At 39.2% G+C, this 21,833-nt stretch overlaps 1 protein-coding gene and 1 long non-coding RNA gene across 9 annotated transcripts; both read left to right on the top strand.

Annotated features, from left to right (window-relative positions):
• Positions 1–967: 967 nt before the first annotated feature.
• LOC127331547 (uncharacterized) lies at positions 968–14,523 on the top strand. Of its 8 annotated transcripts, none has more exons than XM_071825923.1 (19): positions 968–1,458; positions 1,594–1,763; positions 3,202–3,340; positions 3,444–3,509; positions 3,632–3,694; positions 3,788–4,705; positions 4,822–4,938; positions 5,038–5,200; positions 5,315–5,368; positions 5,469–5,476; positions 11,985–12,116; positions 12,230–12,343; positions 12,457–12,821; positions 12,925–13,096; positions 13,237–13,344; positions 13,445–13,576; positions 13,679–13,782; positions 14,065–14,242; positions 14,339–14,523. In XM_071825923.1, the coding sequence occupies exons 2-19, from the start codon at positions 1,666–1,668 to the stop codon at positions 14,462–14,464; spliced, it is 3,057 nt and encodes a 1,018-aa protein (XP_071682024.1). In that variant the 5' UTR covers positions 968–1,458; positions 1,594–1,665; the 3' UTR covers positions 14,465–14,523. The 8 variants fall into 8 exon arrangements, with proteins under 8 accessions (XP_071682024.1, XP_071682026.1, XP_071682025.1 ...); XM_071825925.1 differs by having other exon boundaries at positions 4,825–4,938; XM_071825924.1 differs by having other exon boundaries at positions 968–1,454.
• A 136-nt stretch (positions 14,524–14,659) lies between these two features.
• LOC127331552 (uncharacterized) lies at positions 14,660–16,541 on the top strand. The gene is made up of 4 exons (XR_007869863.2): positions 14,660–15,006; positions 15,098–15,223; positions 15,337–15,439; positions 16,501–16,541. It is a non-coding gene; the product is annotated as an uncharacterized lncRNA (long non-coding RNA).
• The last annotated feature ends 5,292 nt before the right edge of the window (positions 16,542–21,833 follow it).

Genomic DNA, 21,833 nt, shown 5'->3' on the forward strand with positions numbered 1-21,833 from the left:
CCCTCCTAACTTCACAGACCTTAGGAGCTATATTATAAGCTGCTAGATTCGTCAACCTATTTACAAAAGAATTTTGATAGCTAGTAAAAGACGTATCGTTGAGCTCCCTAACTTCCTGACATATGATGGCAATATCTGATCTACGAACTCCAGGATCGTTGCACATCTTTACTACCTTTTGAGCATCCGACTCTTATGTGCACATTCTGGTAGCCCCTCTCTGTAGCTATTTTATCAAGGATTCCTGTTTGTTTGTATTTTTAGTGTAGCCAATCTAATTTATCCGTGTTCAAAAATAATAATAATAATAATAACATTTAGCTTTCTTTAGGAACACATATATAAATGCTACTTAAGATAACATGTGTTTCTTTGCTCTTGTTCCTTGGTTTGCATTCCATCGACCTCGACATCATGAGGCAAATATCGATCAATATGCGTGTGCGATTTTAGTTTATACTATGTTGAGTTGATGTCTTTGTATGGAGATGTCAACAAGAAACCACATCACTCTAAGTAAAAGTTTCATAAATCTATTTCCAACATGGAGTGGTCTTTGTGGTTGAAGCAATCAATGTCAACGATTTTTTGGTTCTAGTCTCATGGATCAATGGCTTTTGATTCTGAAAAAATTATCTGATCGAATAACTTGTGGTAGCGGCAGTTTAGATGGTGTTAAATGGGTTTTGTGAAGATTTATACCTTTTTATCTTGTGTAATCTCGATTTTATTCATCAGACATGACCACGATGAATTAATGGATCCACAACTTGCATCCTTGACCACAATTGTATTAATATTCTTAAGTTATCTCATGTTTGGTGGATGGTTCAGCAAATCTTTGAAAATGTTCGAGGTTAGTCTCTTGTGCGAGTTTGGTATTCTGCAATTTCTTTACCCTCCTCATGGTGAAAAGTCAGATAGAAAAGATGAAACCATAGATGATGATTCCTAATAAATATTACACCGTTCCTATTTTTCAGCTAGATGAAATTCCAATTCGCTTCAAGTCAGATCTTTGACCGTCCCTTTCATTTTCGTGGCGTGAATCTCAGCGCATCATTTCATCTAGCTCCACCGTTTCAGTGTGGTTTTATTGTCCGGTTTCTTTCCGGTTTTTTGTCTGGTTTTTTGTTGGTTTGAATTTCGGGGTCCGTGCCATCTGAGTCTCCGCATCAGTTTCCCTTCTCTTTTCACTTTCCCCTTCCACTCTCTCTTTGTCCGGCGGAGAAAGGCGGAGACGAGGAGGGACGGTGGCGGTGCTTTCTCGTGTGGCCTCTGGTGTTCTCGGCGGCGGTGCTTGAATCGGCGGTGGCGGTGGCTTCCAGTGGTCCGGAGGCGGAGAAAGGCGGAGACGAGGAGGGACGGTGGCGGTGCTTCTCGTGTTGGCCTGTGGTGTTCTCGGCGGCGGCGCTTGAATCGGCGGCGGCGGTGGCTTCCAGTGGTAGGTTTCTGTAGGTATTGAGCGAATCTGCCCTCTTCTCCTCCGTTTTTCTCTGGATTTTGGTGGATACAAAGTTGGGGACGATGAGGGATTTGAGGGCGGTGCTTTGGTCAGTCGCGCGTCTGATTTTTGTGTGTCCATTTCTGCAGCTGTGGAGTTGATTCGAAGGATTTGCAGAGCGAAGCGCCGGGAGTAGTCCCGGTTTGTTTCTCGTCTGGATCATGGCTCGCCGTGGAGCCAGAGGAGATGGTTTCCTCCATGGTGAAGCTCCCAGCAAGCGACCTGCGTTTCGAGGATGCCGTGGAGGCCGTCGGGATCGGTATGGTTTCCATCATTTCCTGCCCATTTCTGTAGCAAGACGAGTATGATTTTCTGTGTACGGATCTGTCTGTATTTAAGTGGTTCTTAGTTGATTTGAGTCGAATCTCGTCTGCGTGTCCTCTATATCCATCTCTGAATTAGTCATTGTAGGAGGTACTACAGGTTTGGTTGCTTGCTTCTAATTTAGGATTCAAGGTACAAGCATACGCACAGAGCACCACTAGCAAAGCATCTCGTATGTGTGTTTAGGCAGCCCATTGTTTTTAATTTTCAACTGAATTTCATATAGGGTTTGAATAGTCTGAGTCGTTTCAGTGTGTTCCTTTTTTATTGTTGCTGTTAGTCGTAAGGATCTCAGTGTCAGGTTGATGTACTAGACAGAAGGAGAGCATATTCACTATTACTGAGTTTTGGTTGCTGCTGTTGCTGTATAAGTGAGTCGACCACTAGTTTATTTCAGATTTTCTGGACCTCTGAAATCACTTATTATCTGTGCTCAAGTGCATGTGCTTGCGTTTTCGTTATTTTCAGGCTTTTTTGTCACTCCACAAATATGTGAATGAAAGCTACTAGTATATATATGTGTTTTTTTCTGTCAATCAAAGCTACTAATATATACATGGTTTTCGGCGTATCTGAAAGTAATTTTTTGTTTCATTCTTATTGCAACATAAGATTCATTATTTTTTTGACTATGTAACATGGGCGTCTACTCTTATGAACTGATGGGGGTGTATATCATAACTAGCCCCTGTTCTCAGTTTCCCTCCTTTTATCATTTTAGTCTAAGTTTTGTGTCCCTGATGTAGTTTATAGGAACCATAATTTGTAAGTTAAACTCCATAATTACTCTGCATGTGTTTAGCCTCTTATAGTCTATGCAGGTATATTAATTTTACTCTGGAATTGATTTTCATCTTTGTTCTAAATAGTAAATCGTGGCCAGCTGGTGGTCATTCCACCTTAAGCACATCATGTGATATATATATATATATATGTATCACATGATGTTTTAGCTGGTGGACATAATGTGGCCAATTGTTCTGCAGATACTGATCATGTTTAGTCGCCAATACATGCCTGCTTGTTTTGCCGTATTTTTCATCATTTTCCTAAGAAGATAGTTTGTTGAGAGTGTTAATTTTCATCTTTGTACTCACTTTTGGAGAAGCTTTTAATCCTCAATTGTATCAGTTGAACTGTAGTTTTTGATCATCATGAAACCCACTGGAATAGTGTTGATATCACGCGCATCTACACAGTGTACTAAAACAAGTTGTTCATTCTTTAAGTGTGCTAGCTGTTCGGAGTGTGTTTCATAGCTGTTAATTTTGTCAGGGGAATGTTGTACACATATTCAGTTCATTTTTAGTTTTTGATGTAGCATGTTAGATCTTGAAGGTGAAGTGCTCATGGTCCTGTTGTTTCACATGTAGGTATCGTATCAGCGGCCACCAGTGCATGTTTCGTGTGAATGGGCATGGTGGTTATACTCATTGTGGCGACGTGCCTGATTATCCTTCATCAAATGACGATAGCCATGATGAAGCCAGCTCATCCAGTGATGACTTTGGAGTTATTACTTCACCCTATTACTCTGATCTTTGGCATTTTTTCTTGCGTTTTCTTTGTTTCTCTTTCTCATTTCGGTTTTCATTGAAGTTACTTAATTACATAGGTTATTGTGAATTCAAGGAGGAAGAGATTTTTAGATGATGCGTTGTTTGAGTTTTTCAGCAAGGAGGTATTTCCCTTCATTTTTCCATGGTTTTAAAATTCTAATAATAAGTTTTTTGCATCTAAAGAGTGTTGCTTTTATTTGTTCTCTGAATATTCTTTTTCTTTCCATTTTTATCTTGTCAACAGGCTATTAAGTCCTTGAAGAGAGATTTCTCAAATTTCTGCAGGGGTTCCGATGTATGGAAAGAGGTGTGATATGTTTTGGTTATGTGTTCCTCTTCTTAATAGCTTTTTGCTTTTCATGCTTTACAACTTATCCTTTGTTTTTTTATCCTTTTCCAGAATAAAAGGGCAAAGTTATCTGGAGTTGACAAGTCGTGCTTCACTGTTTATTCATCTAAGTATTTTTTCGAAGTGTTGCATAGGCTTACTGTGGAGCAGAAGTCTGTTATTCAGAAGTTTGGTTTCAGTTGTTTACTCGTTTTTGCGAAGACTCACATTCCTTCATCTTTCATCCGTTGGCTCTCAAGTTGTGTTGACTCCCAATCCTCTCAAATTATTGTCGATGACAAGATAATAAATATTTCTAAAGATTCTCTTCATTATGTTCTTGGCTTTCCCAATTCTGGTGTTGAGGTTGTTGATGACAGTGATGGTGGAGCGGACTTCATTATGTCTCTGTTCCATCACATCACGTTTTTTGGCGACAAGCTAAGATTCAGCAAAACTCTTTCTGATCAAGAGATCTTTGTTTGTTTCATGCAAATTGCCATATCTTGTTTCCTTTGCCCATCTGGTAATGACCGCTTAGACACCAAATACATAAAGCAGCTTGGGGATTGTGAACAAGCTAGAAGCTTTGATATTTGTCAGTTAGTCTACAACCATCTCATTCTTGGAATCACAAAAACTTTGAAGTTCATAAAAGTTAAAGGAAGGAAACCTAATTCATTTGAGTTTTGTTCATATGCCCTTGCAATAAGTATGATCATTTTCATTGTTCTTTTTAATTTTTATTCAAAGTTTCATTGTTCTTTTTTGAGTTTGTTCCCTTTTCCTTTATTTTTTTTGCCGTCTTTGCAGGTGCACTATCTAGACTGCCTTGATTTTGGTGTTCACACTGTTGGTAGTGGAATTCCTAGGGCAGTTTCGTGGTCTGGTGATATGATTGTAGAGTATTCTGAATTGGACCGTAAAGGCCAAAGATCATTTGGGCGCAGACGCTTGAGAACAGATCTCCCCGGCTACTACCTAAACAATGTACATATGTTTTTTTAGCTTTTGTGTTTGTACTTTTTGGAATTTGTATTTATTCTTCCATTTTTTACTTCTTTTCTTGTTTTTTAAAATCATGTTTTCTTCTTTGTCATTTTTAGCAGAGAACTAACATGGGCAACACGAATTGCATGAACCTTGGTACACATTTTCATTCTTTATCAGCACAATTCAAGCAATCACTTCACGATAAATTTGGCATTGTTTTGGATGGGAAGGTATTAAGATTTTATATTGTTCATCATATGGCCTTTTTATATGTATATGCATTTTTATTATTCTTGTTTCTGACTTTTATTCATGGTTTATCACCACAGATAATTGATGGCATCTTTGAAACTGTTCAGTGTACTAATTCATCTCATTGTGGGAACAACAACATGTTAGAAAGTTTAACTCATGATGTTCTAGATTTTTTATCAAATGCATGGCCTGGGTACAAGAGCTGCAGAACTGTTCCGACTGATTTGGGTCATTTGGGTATTATTTTAAATTTTCTCTATCTATATTTCTGTAATTTTAACTCTTCATTTGCCTATCTATATTTCTGCAGAACTGTTCTTACTGATTTGGGTCATTGTCTCTCATGTACAGATACCCCAGTTGCCCTTGCAAGTAAACATGTTGTTCAAGACTCCAATATCACAGGCAATAAATCACTATATATCCTTCTCTGTTTTCTTTTTAATTCTGGGTTTCCGTGTTAATTTTTGAGGTTTGTCTTTTTGTAATTTTTTTTGGAAAGAAGCCCCAAAAATGCATTGATGTCTACTTCCCCCTCCTTTTCCTGTAGACAGTGTTGGGCCTCCAAGAGCAGAGGTTTGTAGAACAGCAGCAAGTTTTCCCTTAAGTGGATCACCCAAGGTTTATCGAACTCAGGGAGGAAGAGGTCAAAGATATCCCTCTCATGCAACCCTGCAACCACAAAGCAAGAAGTCTCTTGTGTCCCCAACACACCTAATAGGTGCACTAGTTCGGCGAAGAGATAGTGAAATACAGGTGGTATGAATATATATGAGCAGTAGCAACGGTGCCAGAAAATAGCTTGCTGGCGTGTAGTTGATGGTGGTAGTATTGCAGCAGTAGTAACACAGTAAAAGATAAACAAAGAGTAATGCATAGTAACAGTATTTAGGAACAAGGCCTAGGGATTACACTTTCACTAGTGGACACTCTCAACATTGATCACATAACAGAATAGATAAATGCATACTCTACACTTTTGTTGGATGATGAACACATTGCGTAGGATTACACGAACCCTCAATGCCGGAGTTAACAAGCTCCACAATAATGCTCATATTTTAGTAACCTTTAGTGTAAGATAGATCAAAAGACTAAACCAAGTACTAACATAGCATGCACACTGTCACCTTCATGCATATGTAGGAGGAATAGATCACATCAATATTATCATAGCAATAGTTAACTTCGCAATCTACAAGAGATCATGATCATAGCATAAACCAAGTACTAACACGGTGCACACACTGTCACCTTTACACACGTGCAGGAGGAATAAAACTACTTTAATAACATTGCTAGAGTAGCACATAGATAAATTGTGATACAAACTCATATGAATCTCAATCATGTAAAGCAGCTCATGAGATTATTGTATTGAGGTACATGGGAGAGATGAACCACATAGCTACCGGTACAGCCCCGAGCCTCGATGGAGAACTACTCCCTCCTCATGGGAGCAGCAGCGGTGATGAAGATGGCGGTGGAGATGGCAGCGGTGTCGATGGAGAAGCCTTCCGGGGGCACTTCCCCGCTCCGGCGGCGTGCCGGAACAGAGACTCCTGTCCCCCAGATCTTGGCGTCGCGATGGCGGCGGCTCTGGAAGGTTTATGTGGTTTTCGCCAATCGTATCAGGGTTTTCGATCCAGGGGCTTTATATAGGCGAAGAGGCGGCGCAGGAGGGTCGAAGGGACGACGACACCATAGGGCGGCGCGGCCAGGGCCTGGGCCGTGCCGGCCTAGGGTCTGGGGGCCCAGTGCCCCCCTTTGGTCCTTCCCGGGTGTTCTGGATGCTTCCGGTGAAAATAGGAACTTGGGCGTTGATTTCGTCCGATTCCGAGAATATTTCGTTACTAGGATTTCTGAAACCAAAAACAGCAGAAAACAGGAACTTGCACTTCGGCATCTTGTTAATAGGTTAGTTCCAGAAAATGCACGAATATGACATAAAGTGTGCATAAAACATGTAGATAACATCAATAATGTGGCATGGAACATAAGAAATTATCGATACGTCGGAGACGTATCAGCATCCCCAAGCTTAGTTCTGCTCGTCCCGAGCAGGTAAAACGATAACACAGATAATTTCTGGAGTGACATGCCATCATAACCTTGATCATACTATTTGTAAAGCATATGTAGTGAATGCAGCGATCAAAACAATGTATATGACATGAGTAAACAAGTGAATCATAAAGCAAAGACTTTTCATGAATAGCACTTCAAGACAAGCATCAATTAAGTCTTGCATAAGAGTTAACTCATAAAGCAATAATTTAAAGTAAAGGCATTGAAGCAACACAAAAGAAGATTAAGTTTCAGCGGTTGCTTTCAACTTGTAACATGTATATCTCATTGATATTGTCAACATAGAGTAATATAATAAGTGCAATAAGCAAATATGTAGGAATCAATGCACAGTTCACACAAGTGTTTGCTTCTTGAGGTGGAGAGAAATAGGTGAACTGACTCAACAATGAAAGTAAAAGAATGGTCCTCCATAGAGGAAAAGCATCGATTGCTATATTTGTGCTAGAGCTTTGATTTTGAAAACATGAAACAATTTTGTCAACGGTAGTAATAAAGCATATGCATCATGTAAATTATATCTTATAAGTTGCAAGCCTCATGCATAGTATACTAATAGTGCCCGCACCTTGTCCTAATTAGCTTGGACTACCGGATCATCACAATGCACATGTTTTAACCAAGTGTCACAAAGGGGTACCTCTATGCCGCCTGTACAAAGGTCTAAGGAGAAAGCTCGCATTGGATTTCTCGCTATTGATTATTCTCAACTTAGACATCCATACCGGGACAACATAGACAACAGATAATGGACTCCTCTTTTATGCATAAGCATGTAACAACAATTAATAATTTTCTCATATGAGATTGAGGATATATGTCCAAAACTGAAACTTCCACCATGGATCATGGCTTTAGTTAGCGGCCCAATGTTCTTCTCTAACAATATGCATGCTTAACCATAAGGTGGTAGATCGCTCTTACTTCAGACAAGACGGACATGCATAGCAACTCACATGAAATTCAACAATGAATAGTTGATGGCGTCCCCAGTGAACATGGTTATCGCACAACAAGCAACTTATTAAGAGATAAAGTGCATAATTACATATTCAATACCACAATAGTTTTTAAGCTATTTGTCCCATGAGCTATATATTGCAAAGGTGAATGATGGAATTTTTAAAGGTAGCACTCAAGCAATTTACTTTGGAATGGCGGAAAATACCATGTAGTAGGTAGGTATGGTGGACACGAATGGCATAGTGGTTGGCTCAAGTATTTTGGATGCATGAGAAGTATTCCCTCTCGATACAAGGTTTAGGCTAGCAAGACTTATTTGAAACAAACACAAGGATGAACCGGTGCAGCAAAACTCACATAAAAGACATATTGAAAACATTATAAGACTCTACACCGTCTTCCTTGTTGTTCAAACTCAATACTAGAAATTATCTAGACCTTAGAGAAACCAAATATGCAAACCAAATTTTAGCATGCTCTATGTATTTCTTCATTAATGGGTGCAAAGCATATGATGCAAGAGCTTAATCATGAGCACAACAATTGCCAAGTATCACATTACCCAAGACATTAATAGCAATTACTACATGTATCATTTTCCAATTCCAACCATATAACAATTTAACGAAGAAGAAACTTCGCCATGAATACTAAAAGCTAAGAACACATGTGTTCATATGCAACAGCGGAGCGTGTCTCTCTCCCACACAAGCATGATGCAATCCAATTTATTCAAACACAAACAAAAATAAAAGCATACAGACGCTCCAAGTAAAGCACATAAGATGTGACCGAATAAAAATATAGTTTCAAGAGAAGGAACCTGATAATTTGTCGATGAAGAAGGGGATGCCTTGGGCATCCCCAAGCTTAGACGCTTGAGTCTTCTTGATATATGCAGGGGTGAACCACCGGGGCATCCCCAAGCTTAGAGCTTTCACTCTTCTTGATCATAGTATATCATCCTCCTCTCTTGACCCTTGAAAACTTCCTTCACACCAAACTTCTCATAAACTTCATTAGAGGGGTTAGTACATAATTAAAAACTCACATGTTCAGAGGTGACACAATCATTCTTAACACTTCTGGACATTGCTCAAAGCTACTGGAAGGTAATGGAACAAAGAAATCCACCCAACACAGCGAAAGAAGCAATGCGAAATAAAAGGCAGAATCTGTCAAAACAGAACAGTCCGTAAAGACGAATTTCTAATAAATACTTCCGTTGCTCAGATCAGAAAACTCAAAACTAATGAAAGTTACGTACATATCTGAGGAACACGCACGTAAATTGGCATATTTTTATGATTTTTCTACAGAGAGAAAATCCCAGATTCGTGACAGATAGAAATCTGTTTCTGCGCAGAAATCCAAATCTAGTATCAACCTTCAATTAGAGGCTTCACTTGGCACAACAAAACACAAAACTAAGATAAGTAGAGGTTGCTACAGTAGTAAACAACTTCCAAGACACAAATATAAAACAAAGTACTGTAGCAAAATAACACATGGGTTATCTCCCAAGAAGTTCTTTTCTTTATAGCCATTAAGATGGGCTCAGCAGTTTTAATGATGCACTCGCAAGAAATAATATTTGAAGCAAAAGAGAGCATCAAAAGGCAAATTCAAAACACATTTAAGTCTAACATGCTTCCTATGCATAGGAATCTTGTAAATAAACAAGTTCATGAAGAGCAAAGTAACAAGCATAGGAAGATAAAACAAGTATAGCTTGAAAAATTTCAGCACATAGAGAGGCATTTTAGTAACATGAAAATTTCTACAACCATATTTTCCTCTCTCATAATAACTTTCAGTAGCAACATGAGCAAACTCAACAATATAACTATCACATAAAGCATTCTTATCATGAGTCTCATGCATAAAATAATTACTCTCCACATAAGCATAATCAATTTTATTAGTAATAGTGGGAGCAAATTCAACAAAGTAGCTATCATTATTATTCTCATCAAGTGTTGGAGGCATAGTATAATCACAACAAAATTTACTCTCCATAGTAGGTGGCACCAAAAGACCACTATCATTATAATCATCATATATAGGAGGCAAAGTATCATCAAAGAAAATTTTCTCCTCAATGCTTGGGGGACTAAAAAGATCATGAAAACCAGCTTCCCCAAGCTTAGAACTTTCTATATTATTATCAACAATGGTGTTCAAAGCGTTCATACTAATATTACTACCAGCATGCAAATAAGATTCCATAGGTTTTTTAATTTTCGCATCAAACAATCCATGTTTTAAATCAGGAAATAGAATAAGAAGATCATTCTTGTCCATTATGCCAAACTAGTGTAAACAAGAAACAAAAAGATGCAATTGCAGGATCTAAAGGAAATAGCTTTGAGTACTTACAACGGCGGAAAATAGCTTGGTAGCCGAGGTCCGGAGTGTGAGTACCTTTTACCTTTCCTCCCCGGCAACGGCGCCAGAAAATAGCTTGATGTCTACTTCCCCCTCCTTTTCCTGTAGACAGTGTTGGGCCTCCAAGAGCAGAGGTTTGTAGAACAACAGCAAGTTTTCCCTTAAGTGGATCACCCAAGGTTTATCGAACTCAGGGAGGAAGAGGTCAAAGATATCCCTCTCATGCAACCCTGCAACCACAAAGCAAGAAGTCTCTTGTGTCCCCAACACACCTAATAGGTGCATTAGTTCGGCGAAGAGATAGTGAAATACGAGGTGGTATGAATATATATGAGCGAGTAGCAACGGTGCGGAAAATAGCTTCTTTGGCGTGTAGTTGATGGTGGTAGTATTGCAGCAGTAGTAACACAAGAAACAATGAAACAAGCAGTAGTAACGCAGCAGTATTTAGGAACAAGGCCTAGGGATTACACTTTCACTAGTGGACACTCTCAACATTGATCACATAACAGAATAGATAAATGCATACTCTACACTTTTGTTGGATGATGAACACATTGCGTAGGATTACACGAACCCTCAATGCCGGAGTTAACAAGCTCCACAATAATGCTCATATTTTAGTAACCTTTAGTGTAAGATAGATCAAAAGACTAAACCAAGTACTAACATAGCATGCACACTGTCACCTTCATGCATATGTAGGAGGAATAGATCACATCAATATTATCATAGCAATAGTTAACTTCGCAATCTACAAGAGATCATGATCATAGCATAAACCAAGTACTAACACAGTGCACACACTGTCACCTTTACACACGTGCAGGAGGAATAAAACTACTTTAATAACATTGCTAGAGTAGCACATAGATAAATTGTGATACAAACTCATATGAATCTCAATCATGTAAAGCAGCTCATGAGATTATTGTATTGAGGTACATGGGAGAGATGAACCACATAGCTACCGGTACAGCCCCGAGCCTCGATGGAGAACTACTCCCTCCTCATGGGAGCAGCAGCGGTGATGAAGATGGCGGTGGAGATGGCAGCGGTGTCGATGGAGAAGCCTTCCGGGGGCACTTCCCCGCTCCGGCGTGCTTGAACAGAGACTCCTGTCCCCCAGATCTTGGCGTCGCGATGGCGGCGGCTCTGGAAGGTTTCTGTGGTTTTCGCCAATCGTATCAGGGTTTTCGATCCAGGGGCTTTATATAGGCGAAGAGGCGGCGCAGGAGGGTCGAAGGGGCGACGACACCATAGGGCGGCGCGGCCAGGGCCTGGGCCACGCCGGCCTAGGGTCTTGGGGCCCAGTGCCCCCCCTCTGGTCCTTCCCGGGTGTTCTGGATGCTTCCGGTGAAAATAGGAACTTGGGCGTTGATTTCGTCCGATTCCGAGAATATTTCGTTACTAGGATTTCTGAAACCAAAAACAGCAGAAACAGAACTGCACTTCGGCATCTTGTTAATAGGTTAGTTCCAGAAAATGCACGAATATGACATAAAGTGTGCATAAAACATGTAGATAACATCAATAATGTGGCATGGAACATAAGAAATTATCGATACGTCGGAGACGTATCATGCATCCTGTAGCTAAGTTCAAGTCAAGATTAACTCTTCATTTGCCTGAAAACCGTGCACCGGATCTTTGCCAATCTGATCTTATATCCCCCATTGGCCGTTTGAGTTTGTCACCTTCTGCACGTGTCAAGGTTAGTTTTTTTCCTATACTTCTAATATTGTTATTATGTAGCACGGAAGAATAAGGTACTGGAAATAAGTGCCTTTTTCTCTCAATCTTTATTCATTATATTCTTCCTCACAGGAAGCTAGCAAGGTACAGGTTACCTCTGCAATTCAGAAGTTGGTATCAAAACCATCTGAGGGAAGCAAAGAAGCTCCAATCCGTGTTGGCGACACCACGCCCAAAACCATCTTGGTATTATTCTTTTTGTATTCACTTTTTGTGTAAAGTTGTCTCTGTTTCTTTATTGTATTCATATTTGGCAGAGTTTAAATCCTCATTTTGTTCCGTTCTTTCATTTATTACAGAAAGCAGATGACTCCCCTGAAGTTGTAATCAGCGGTACATCAACCTTTAAGGATCGGCAAAAACAACTTGCTGATGAAGCTGATGCAGTTTACAACAAAAAGGTGCATGCCAAATCCAGTCATGTCAATAATACTTTGAAAACGGGTGGAGCCAACTTGCAAGTTCAGGCAGAAGTTGTTGAGGTAGTAGATGTTGACAAGTTGATTCCAAAACGCACACCCAAAGTAAATGGGTTTGTCACTCTCCAGCCAAAGAATAGTCTTGTATTTCCTCTACCAGAGAATTCACGCTTCCCCGTATCAGATGATGATATCATGCATTTTTGCGCAATTGTTGAGTTGGCGTACACTGATCGAGTTCAGAAGTATGTTTCTTCTTTTTGCACTTCTCATTGATATGAAATTGTTTTATATCTCTTTTTGTTTAGGAACTATGCCCTCTAATTTCATTTTTCTTTTTAAAATTAGGAACTATGCGTTGGAATACCATGGAGTCCACTGCAGTTTTATATCCCTTGGTCAGACTCTTATGCCTGATGGCCACATTGACAACTTTCTAATACCTTGTTTCTGCCGGAAGCTGTTTGAGGATAACCATCCTTCGAAATCTGGGAGACATTACTTCTTTTCATACATAGGAGTATGTAAATTTGTATCTTTTCACTCATTTTTTACTTTACCCCTGTGTTAAGCTTTTTAGGAAACTGTATATATTTATCATTTTAGTTTCAAATCTTTTCTCAAATTTATGTTCTCATTGTTTGCTCTTCAATCTGCCAGGAAAGCATACTTGAGTTATCTAATCCGATGCATGAGAACATGGTTCGTACTTCATTCCTTGGTGCTGCTTCTGCTAGCAAAGGCAAAAGACTTGATTTCTCTGACAGGGTATGTTGTTTCCCAATATGTCATTCTTGTGTATATTTTCCTTTTTTAATACCCTGAAATGTATGTGTTTAATTCTGGATTTTATACATGTTCCATGTAGTTATTTTTCCCAATATGTCATTTGGAACATTGGTTTACTTTCGTGGTCGACTTCAAGTTTAAGCTGTTTGCTTTTCTCGATTCATTCTATGGCCCAACTTCTGATTATCAGATTGCAGTTCGTGCTCCTTTAGTAAGTTTTTCTTGATTCTACTATTTTTCATTTCTTGCAGCCGTTACTCAACAGTCTTATGCGTTTATTTTTCTAATCTTTTTTATTGATTTTTCAACATAGATTAAAAAATTTACCACTCTTTGGTATAAGATCTTCAACACCGATGAACCAAATTTCAAAAAATTCCAAGTAATGACTCCGAACATGCCTAAGCAGGGAAATGCGTAAGTTATGTGTTGCTTTTTCCAAGTAATGACTAATGTCTTTTTCCTAGTACCATACTGGGTGTAGTTTCTGTTTATATCAAATTATATACAATAGCAATGATACATCATTCAGACATCATTTGTAGTTTCTGTTTATAGAGTAGTTCAATCTCTGCCTTTTTAGTTGTTGTTTATAGAATTTGGATACAGCTTGAAATTCTAAGAGAAGCCACTATGATTGAGAAGCCACTTTTTTCTTTGTTTTTAGCAAATAATTAAAATGTGTACATATTCAAGCAGGCATGATTGCGGTGTCTTCCAAATGAAGGCTCTGGAAGTGTTTGATCCCACGAAGGACCTCCGCAAAGAGTTCAGTAAAGCTGATATTATTCATATGCGTATTCAGTATGCGAACCGTCTATTCTTCCATAACGGCAACAAAGCTGATCGTAGCCTAGTTACGAACTACTATGTTAAGGTAACATTTATTATGGGTTTTTATACAACCTTTTTGTTTTCCTTGTTACTTTATTATTTTTGCTAACTACGGTTTTTAAATTTGTGTGTGCTGTAGGATGATTTTATCCGCCAGCTCCGTTGGATGTGGATGCTCAATATTTTTGTGTTGAAGAACAACCTTTTATGTGTCATGTTTTTTTCTTTGCTAATATATCATGTCTTTTGTACATCATTGTTGTAATTATATATGTTCCTTTTCAGATCGTTCATAGTTAATGAACACAACAAATCTCCTTTTAATTATTTTTTGTCTTTTACTATATGCAAATACCTGGGTTAACTGTATCAGTTTGTGCATATGGGTTTTAGCATTTCTTCTGCTGTCTTTTTTTCATTTTTGGTTGGTTAGGGGGGTGGGTAACTCCGCCTACGCCATTAAATTTAATGTTGGCTAGCCGGTTCCAAGCCCGGGAAAAGGAGGAGGAAACACGTTCCTAGTGGATCTTAAGTTTTTATTTCATATTATCATAAGTTTCTCTTTCTTATGTTTCTCCATGATATTCTTCCAACCTTTTTTCAGTCTACTACTTATGGATTTTTTTGGAGGCCTTTTTACTATTTAGCCTTTTTCATTTTGGTTTTACTGCACTAACCTGTGGGTGCCTTTTCTGCGGGCTAGCATTCGTGCATGTTTTCTCATTATATTTCATTGATCGTGAGCTAACAATGATCGTGAGATGTAGTCTTCTGAGATAGCCACGTGTGGAGCAGCTGCTGTAGTAGGTAAGTCAATTTCTTTCTTTAGTTCTAATAATCTTTTTCTGCATTTTTTGTGGAGATAAAGACAATTAAAAGAGGGCTACATTTTTTCTAGACCAAGGGGACAATTAAAAGAGGAACTTGAAAGGGTAAGGTGTGTGGGGCTTGAAGAACAAGGGCCGACAGTAGATGAGATCCAGAAGTTTTCCAATCTTTATCTACCTTCTTCATTTTTTTGCAGGTTATCTCATTCCCCTCCATCATTTATCACTTGTTTATCTGTGGATGTTTCTCTCTTTTTCTATCTTTTTGTGATTGATTATTGTCCTTTGTTTTTCTCTGTTCTGGTGGCAGCCGGCGGTGGATGCGATGTGTATTTGCGTGATGAGAAAGAAGAGTGGTGATATGGTGGTAGTTGGCGGAACATGCCAGATAGTAGGCATTTTGCTGTTCGTGGGTAAGTCCCAAATTAGCAATAACAATTTTTTCTCTTCATTTTAGTGTGTTTCTTTCATTACCAGGGGCGAATTTCATTAATTGAGAATACTTTGTGTTTTGAAAAACAGGGTATAAAACCAGACTAACTTTGCGCGTACTGACCATCATTGTCACTATTTTTGCAAGCAATTCATATAGTCACATGAATGTTACAATAAATAAGAACCACACATAATTTTTTTGTGCTACGATATATGATTACAAAATTCTAGAAATCAGATAGAAAAGGTTTTGAGATAGACAACGGGCTGGAACACATGTTGCTTCTTCTCCTTTTGAATCTTTCTATCAGTTCCCATTTGTGTGTGCATTCGTTGAGAAAGATGCGCTGGGCTGTAGCACATGTTGGACATGACTAGATGCTGAAGCACAATTTTGTCTTTTGGTGTTACCTCCATGGCTCTCAGTTTGTGTACCTGTCATGAAAGAAGCTAATATCAGTATCACTTTTCACATTAAGTCAACTTTTGGTCGTATTAAGGAAATCAATTCAGAACCTTGTATCTTTTTCTTCCTTGCTGTTTTCTTCTTAGGTAAATTGAAGACCAAATGTAGTCGATCACATTTCTTCTTTGTATGCTTAGGTGAACCACAATGGCTGCAGCTATAGAATTTATTTTGCTTTATCCGTTCCTTTATAGTCAGTAATCTAGGACGGCCCTTTGTATCAGCAACATCTGGGTCAAGTAATTGCATTGTTGCTGCACTTTCATCTGTAGGATCCAAATTGACAACTGTTCTGTTTGAATTGTTCTGGCCCATTGCTGATACTTGTTCATTTTCGTTATCCATCTTCGCCATTTCTGCCTCTAGCCTGGGTATTTCCTGTAGCAAATATTGATATTTTCTTTTGTTCTTAGATCCATTCGAAGCTGTTTGTCCCAACATTCTAGAAAGAACATTAAATCTTAAAAGAGTGTTGTCCTCATTTGTTGGTGGAACAACATGATGGAATAGTTTCCTTTCTCGCTTCCGCCACCTGTCTATTATGTACTTATCTGGTATCTTCTCTACCTGTAGTTGCAGCATGACTTTCAAGATGTGTGAGCAGAGCAGACCATTGATGACGCGTAAAGCACACGCTCGTTGGGAACCCCAAGTGGAAGGTGTGATGCGTACAGTAGCAAGTTTCTCTCAGTAAGAAACCAAGGTTTATCGAACCAGTAGGAGTCACACGTTGAAGGTTGATGGCGGTGATACGTCTCCGACGTATCGATAATTTCTTATGTTCCATGCCACATTATTGATGTTATCTACATGATTTATGCACACTTTATGTCATATTCGTGCATTTTCTGGAACTAACCTATTAACAAGATGCCGAAGTGCCAGTTGCTGTTTTCTGCTGTTTTTGGTTTCAGAAATCCTAGTAATGAAATATTCTCGGAATTGGACGAAATCAAAGCCCAGGGGCCTATTTTTCCACGAAGCTTCCAGAAGTCCGAAGACGAGACGAAGAGGGGCCACGGGGTGGCCAAACCCTAGGGCGGCGCGGCCCCACCCCTGGCCGCGCCGGCCTATGGTGTGGGCCCCCCGTGCCGTCTCTTGACTTGCCCTTCCGCCTACTTAAAGCCTCCGTGACGAAACCCCCAGTACCGAGAGCCACGATACGGAAAACCTTCCAGAGACGCCGCCAACGCCGATCCCATCTCGGGGGATCCAGGAGATTGCCTCCGGCACCCTGCCGGAGAGGGGAATCATCTCCCGGAGGACTCTACGCCGCCATGGTCGCCTCCGGTGTGATGTGTGAGTAGTCTACCCCTGGACTATGGGTCCATAGCAGTAGCTAGATGGTTGTCTTCTCCCCATTGTGCTATCATTGTCGGATCTTGTGAGCTGCCTAACATGATCAAGATCATCTATCTGTAATTCTATATGTTGCGTTTGTTGGGATCCGATGAATAGAGAATACTTGTTATGTTGATTATCAAAGTTATATCTACGTGTTGTTTATGATCTTGCATGCTTTCCGTTACTAGTAGATGCTCTGGCCAAGTAGATGCTTGTAACTTCAAGAGGGAGTACTTATGCTCGATAGTGGGTTCATGCCTGCATTGACACAGGGACGATGTGAGAAAGTTCTAAGGTTGTGTTGTCTTTGTTGCCACTAGGGATAAAACATTGATGCTATGTCTAAGGATGTAGTTGTTGATTACATTACGCACCATACTTAATGCAATTGTCTGTTGCTTTGCAACTTAATACCGGAGGGTTCGGATGATAACTTTGAAGGTGGACTTTTTAGGCATAGATGCAGTTGGATGGCGGTCTATGTACTTTGTCGTAATGCCCAATTAAATCTCACTATACTCATCATGATATGTATGTGCATGGTCATGCTCTCTTTATTTGTCAATTGCCCAACTGTAATTTGTTCACCTAACATGCTGTTTGTCTTATGGGAGAGACACCTCTAGTGAACTGTGGACCCCGGTCCAATTTTCTTTACTGAAATACAATCTACTGCAATACTTGTTCTACTGTTTTCTGCAAACAATCATCTTCCACACAATACGGTTAATCCTTTGTTACAGCAAGCCGGTGAGATTGACAACCTCACTGTTTCGTTGGGGCAAAGTACTTTGGTTGTGTTGTGCAGGTTCCACGTTGGCGCCGGAATCCCTGGTGTTGCGCCGCACTACATCCCGCTGCCATCAACCTTCAACGTGCTTCTTGGCTCCTCCTGGTTCGATAAACCTTGGTTTCTTTCTGAGGGAAAACTTGCTGCTGTGCGCATCATACCTTCCTCTTGGGGTTCCCAACGAACGTGTGAGTTACACGCCATCAAGCTCTTTTTCTGACGCCGTTGCCGGGGAGATCAAGACACGCTGCAAGGGGAGTCTCCACTTCTCAATCTCTTTACTTTGTTTTTGTCTTGCTTAGTTTTATTTACTACTTTGTTTGCTGCACTAAATCAAAATACAAAAAAATTAGTTGCTAGTTTTACTTTACTTGCTATCTTGTTTGCTATATCAAAAAACACAAAAAAATTAGTTACTTGCATTTACTTTATCTAGTTGCTTTATTATCTTGCACTCTATATTAAAAATATAAAAAAATTAGTTACTTTTGTTACCATGTCTAGCTCTGAACCTGTTACTTCTTCGCCTGAAGAATTAGTCTTCACTTTTAAACAAGGGGATGAGGAGAGTTTTAAGGATGCTTGGTCTAGAATTTTTATTTCTTATCGTAAGCCGAACCTCAAATGACTCTAAGTTTTCTCCTTAGTAATTTTTATTTTGGTCTTATGGTTCGCTATAGATATGCTTTGGATACTTTAGTGGGAGGAGATTTCCTTCATTGCAATGGGGATCAAGCTTTTAATGCCATAAAGAAGTTGGTTGCATCACATGATTCAGCTAATAACTTTGATTCAGCCCTCACTAGCATATATAGTAGATTAAACAATCTCGAGATAAGTACATCTCGCTTGGATGATAACTATTGCCACGTTCGTAATCGTCTTGAACAAGTTTTAATGAACTCTAAACTCTCATTGTGGGATCCTGCTGTTAAAATTGTTATCGGTGATCGAACTCTCCATGCTTACTGTGATATTATGTATGAATTTTGCCATATGCCTGAAAGTATTTATAAATCTTTGAAACTTTGGGGAGTTGAGGAAGGAGGAGAAGAAATAACTCTCATTGATAACTCTACTATAATTCCTAAAGGAATAGCCGCAGGTGTGCATACAACCATTTTTGGAAGAACAATATCCATTGATTATCTTGTTGTTGAAACAGGAAAACTCACACTCGGAAGATCCCTGCTGAAACTATTGGGAGCAGTCATTGATGTTGGAGAAGGCACTCTGAAATTCACCTCTATACCAGGGGGAAATCATATATTTCCTAAACCAAAGGGAAAGAAAAACAATAAGAAAGGTAAGGGTAAAGCCCAAGGTAAGGTTGACACACCGTCTCTTGATAATACTTGATACACACTTTCTGCGCCTAGCTGAAAGGCGTTAAAGAAAAGCGCTTATGGGAGACAACCCATGTTTTTACCTACAGTACTTTGTTTTTATTTTGTGTCTTGGAAGTTGTTTACTACTGTAGCAACCTCTCCTTATCTTAGTTTTGTGTTTTGTTGTGCCAAGTTAAGCCGTTGATAGAAAAGTAAGTACTAGATTTCGATTACTGCACAGTTCCAGATTTCTTTGTTGTCACGAATCTGGGTCCACCTCCCTGTAGGTAGCTCAGAAAATTAAGCCAATTTACGTGCATGATCCTCAGATATGTACGCAACTTTCATTCAATTTGAGCATTTTCATCTGAGCAAGTCTGGTGCCATTTTAAAATTCGTCAATACGAACTGTTCTGTTTTGACAGATTCTGCCTTTTATTTCGTATTGCCTCTTTTGCTATGTTGGATGAATTTCTTTGATCCACTAATGTCCAGTAGCATTATGCAATGTCCAGAAGTGTTAAGAATGATTGTGTCACCTCTGAATATGATAATTTATATTGTGCACTAACCCTCTAATGAGTTGTTTCGAGTTTGGTGTGGAGGAAGTTTTCAAGGATCAAGAGAGGAGTATGATGCAACATGATCAAGGAGAGTGAAAGCTCTAAGCTTGGGGATGCCCCGGTGGTTCACCCCTGCATATATTAAGAAGACTCAAGCGTCTAAGCTTGGGGATGCCCAAGGCATCCCCTTCTTCATCGACAACATTATCAGGTTCCTCCCCTGAAACTACATTTTTATTCCATCACATCTTATGTGCTTTTTCTTGGAGCGTCGGTTTGTTTTTGTTTTTGTTTTGTTTGAATAAAATGGATCCTACCATTCACTTTATGGGAGAAAGACACGCTCCGCTGTAGCATATGGACAAGTATGTCCTTGGTTTCTACTCATAGTATTCATGGCGAAGTTTCTCCTTCGTTAAATTGTTATATGGTTGGAATTGGAAAATGATACATGTAGTAATTGCTATTAATGTCTTGGGTAATGTGATACTTGGCAATTGTTGTGCTCATGATTAAGCTCTTGCATCATATGCTTTGCACCAATTAATGAAAAATACATAGAGCATGCTAAAATTTGGTTTGCATATTTGGTTTCTCTAAGGTCTAGATAATTTCTAGTATTGAGTTTGAACAACAAGGAAGACGGTGTAGAGTCTTATAATGTTTTCAATATGTCTTTTATGTGAGTTTTGCTGCACCGGTTCATCCTTGTGTTTGTTTCAAATAAGCCTTGCTAGCCTAAACCTTGTATCGAGAGGGAATACTTCTCATGCATCCAAAATACTTGAGCCAACCACTATGCCATTTGTGTCCACCATACCTACCTACTACATGGTATTTTCCGCCATTCCAAAGTAAATTGCTTGAGTGCTACCTTTAAAATTCCATCATTCACCTTTGCAATATATAGCTCATGGGACAAATAGCTTAAAAACTATTGTGGTATTGAATATGTAATTATGCACTTTATCTCTTATTAAGTTGCTTGTTGTGCGATAACCATGTTTATCGGGACGCCATCAACTTTTCATTGTTGAATTTCATGTGAGTTGCTATGCATGTTCGTCTTGTCTGAAGTAAGGGCGATCTACACTGAGTTGAATGGTTTGAGCATGCATATTGTTAGAGAAGAACATTGGGCCGCTAACTAAAGCCATGATCCATGGTGGAAGTTTCAGTTTTGGACAAACATCCTCAAATCTCTAATGAGAAAAGAATTAATTGTTGTTGAATGCTTAAAGCATTAAAAGAGGAGTCCATTATCTGTTGTCTATGTTGTCCCGGTATGGATGTCTAAGTTGAGAATAATCAAAAGCGAGAAATCCAAATGCGAGCTTTCTCCTTAGACCTTTGTACAGGCGGCATAGAGGTACCCCTTTGTGATACTTGGTTAAAGCATATGTATTGCGGTGATAATCCAGGTAGTCCAAGCTAATTAGGACAAGGTGCGGGCACTATTGGTACACTATGCATGAGGCTTGCAACTTATAAGATATAATTTACATAATGCATATGCTTTATTACTACCGTTGACAAAATTGTTTCATGTTTTCAAAATCAAAGCTCTAGCACAAATATAGCAATCGATGCTTTTCCTCTATGGAGGACCATTCTTTCACTTTCAATGTTGAGTCAGTTCACCTATTTCTCTCCACCTCAAGAAGCAAACACTTGTGTGAACTGTGCATTGATTCCTACATACTTGCATATTGCACTTTTTATATTACTCTATGTTGACAATATCCATGAGATATACATGTTACAAGTTGAAAGCAACCGCTGAAACTTAATCTTCTTTTGTGTTGCTTCAATGCCTTTACTTTGAATTATTGCTTTATGAGTTAACTCTTATGCAAGACTTATTGATGCTTGTCTTGAAGT

The sequence above is a fragment of the Lolium perenne genome, chromosome 2, assembly GCF_019359855.2.
Source record: "Lolium perenne isolate Kyuss_39 chromosome 2, Kyuss_2.0, whole genome shotgun sequence".
In the NCBI taxonomy this organism is placed as follows: Eukaryota; Viridiplantae; Streptophyta; class Magnoliopsida; order Poales; family Poaceae; genus Lolium; species Lolium perenne.

Bases quoted from the DNA above. Each gene is read 5' to 3' on its own strand.
- LOC127331547 (XM_071825923.1), top strand. From the start codon at position 1,666: ATGGCTCGCCGTGGAGCCAGAGGAGATGGTTTCCTCCATGGTGAAGCT. The intron at 4,706-4,821 runs GTACATATGTTT...TGTCATTTTTAG, and splicing joins CCGGCTACTACCTAAACAAT to CAGAGAACTAACATGGGCAA. The intron at 12,344-12,456 runs GTATTATTCTTT...CATTTATTACAG, and splicing joins CCACGCCCAAAACCATCTTG to AAAGCAGATGACTCCCCTGA.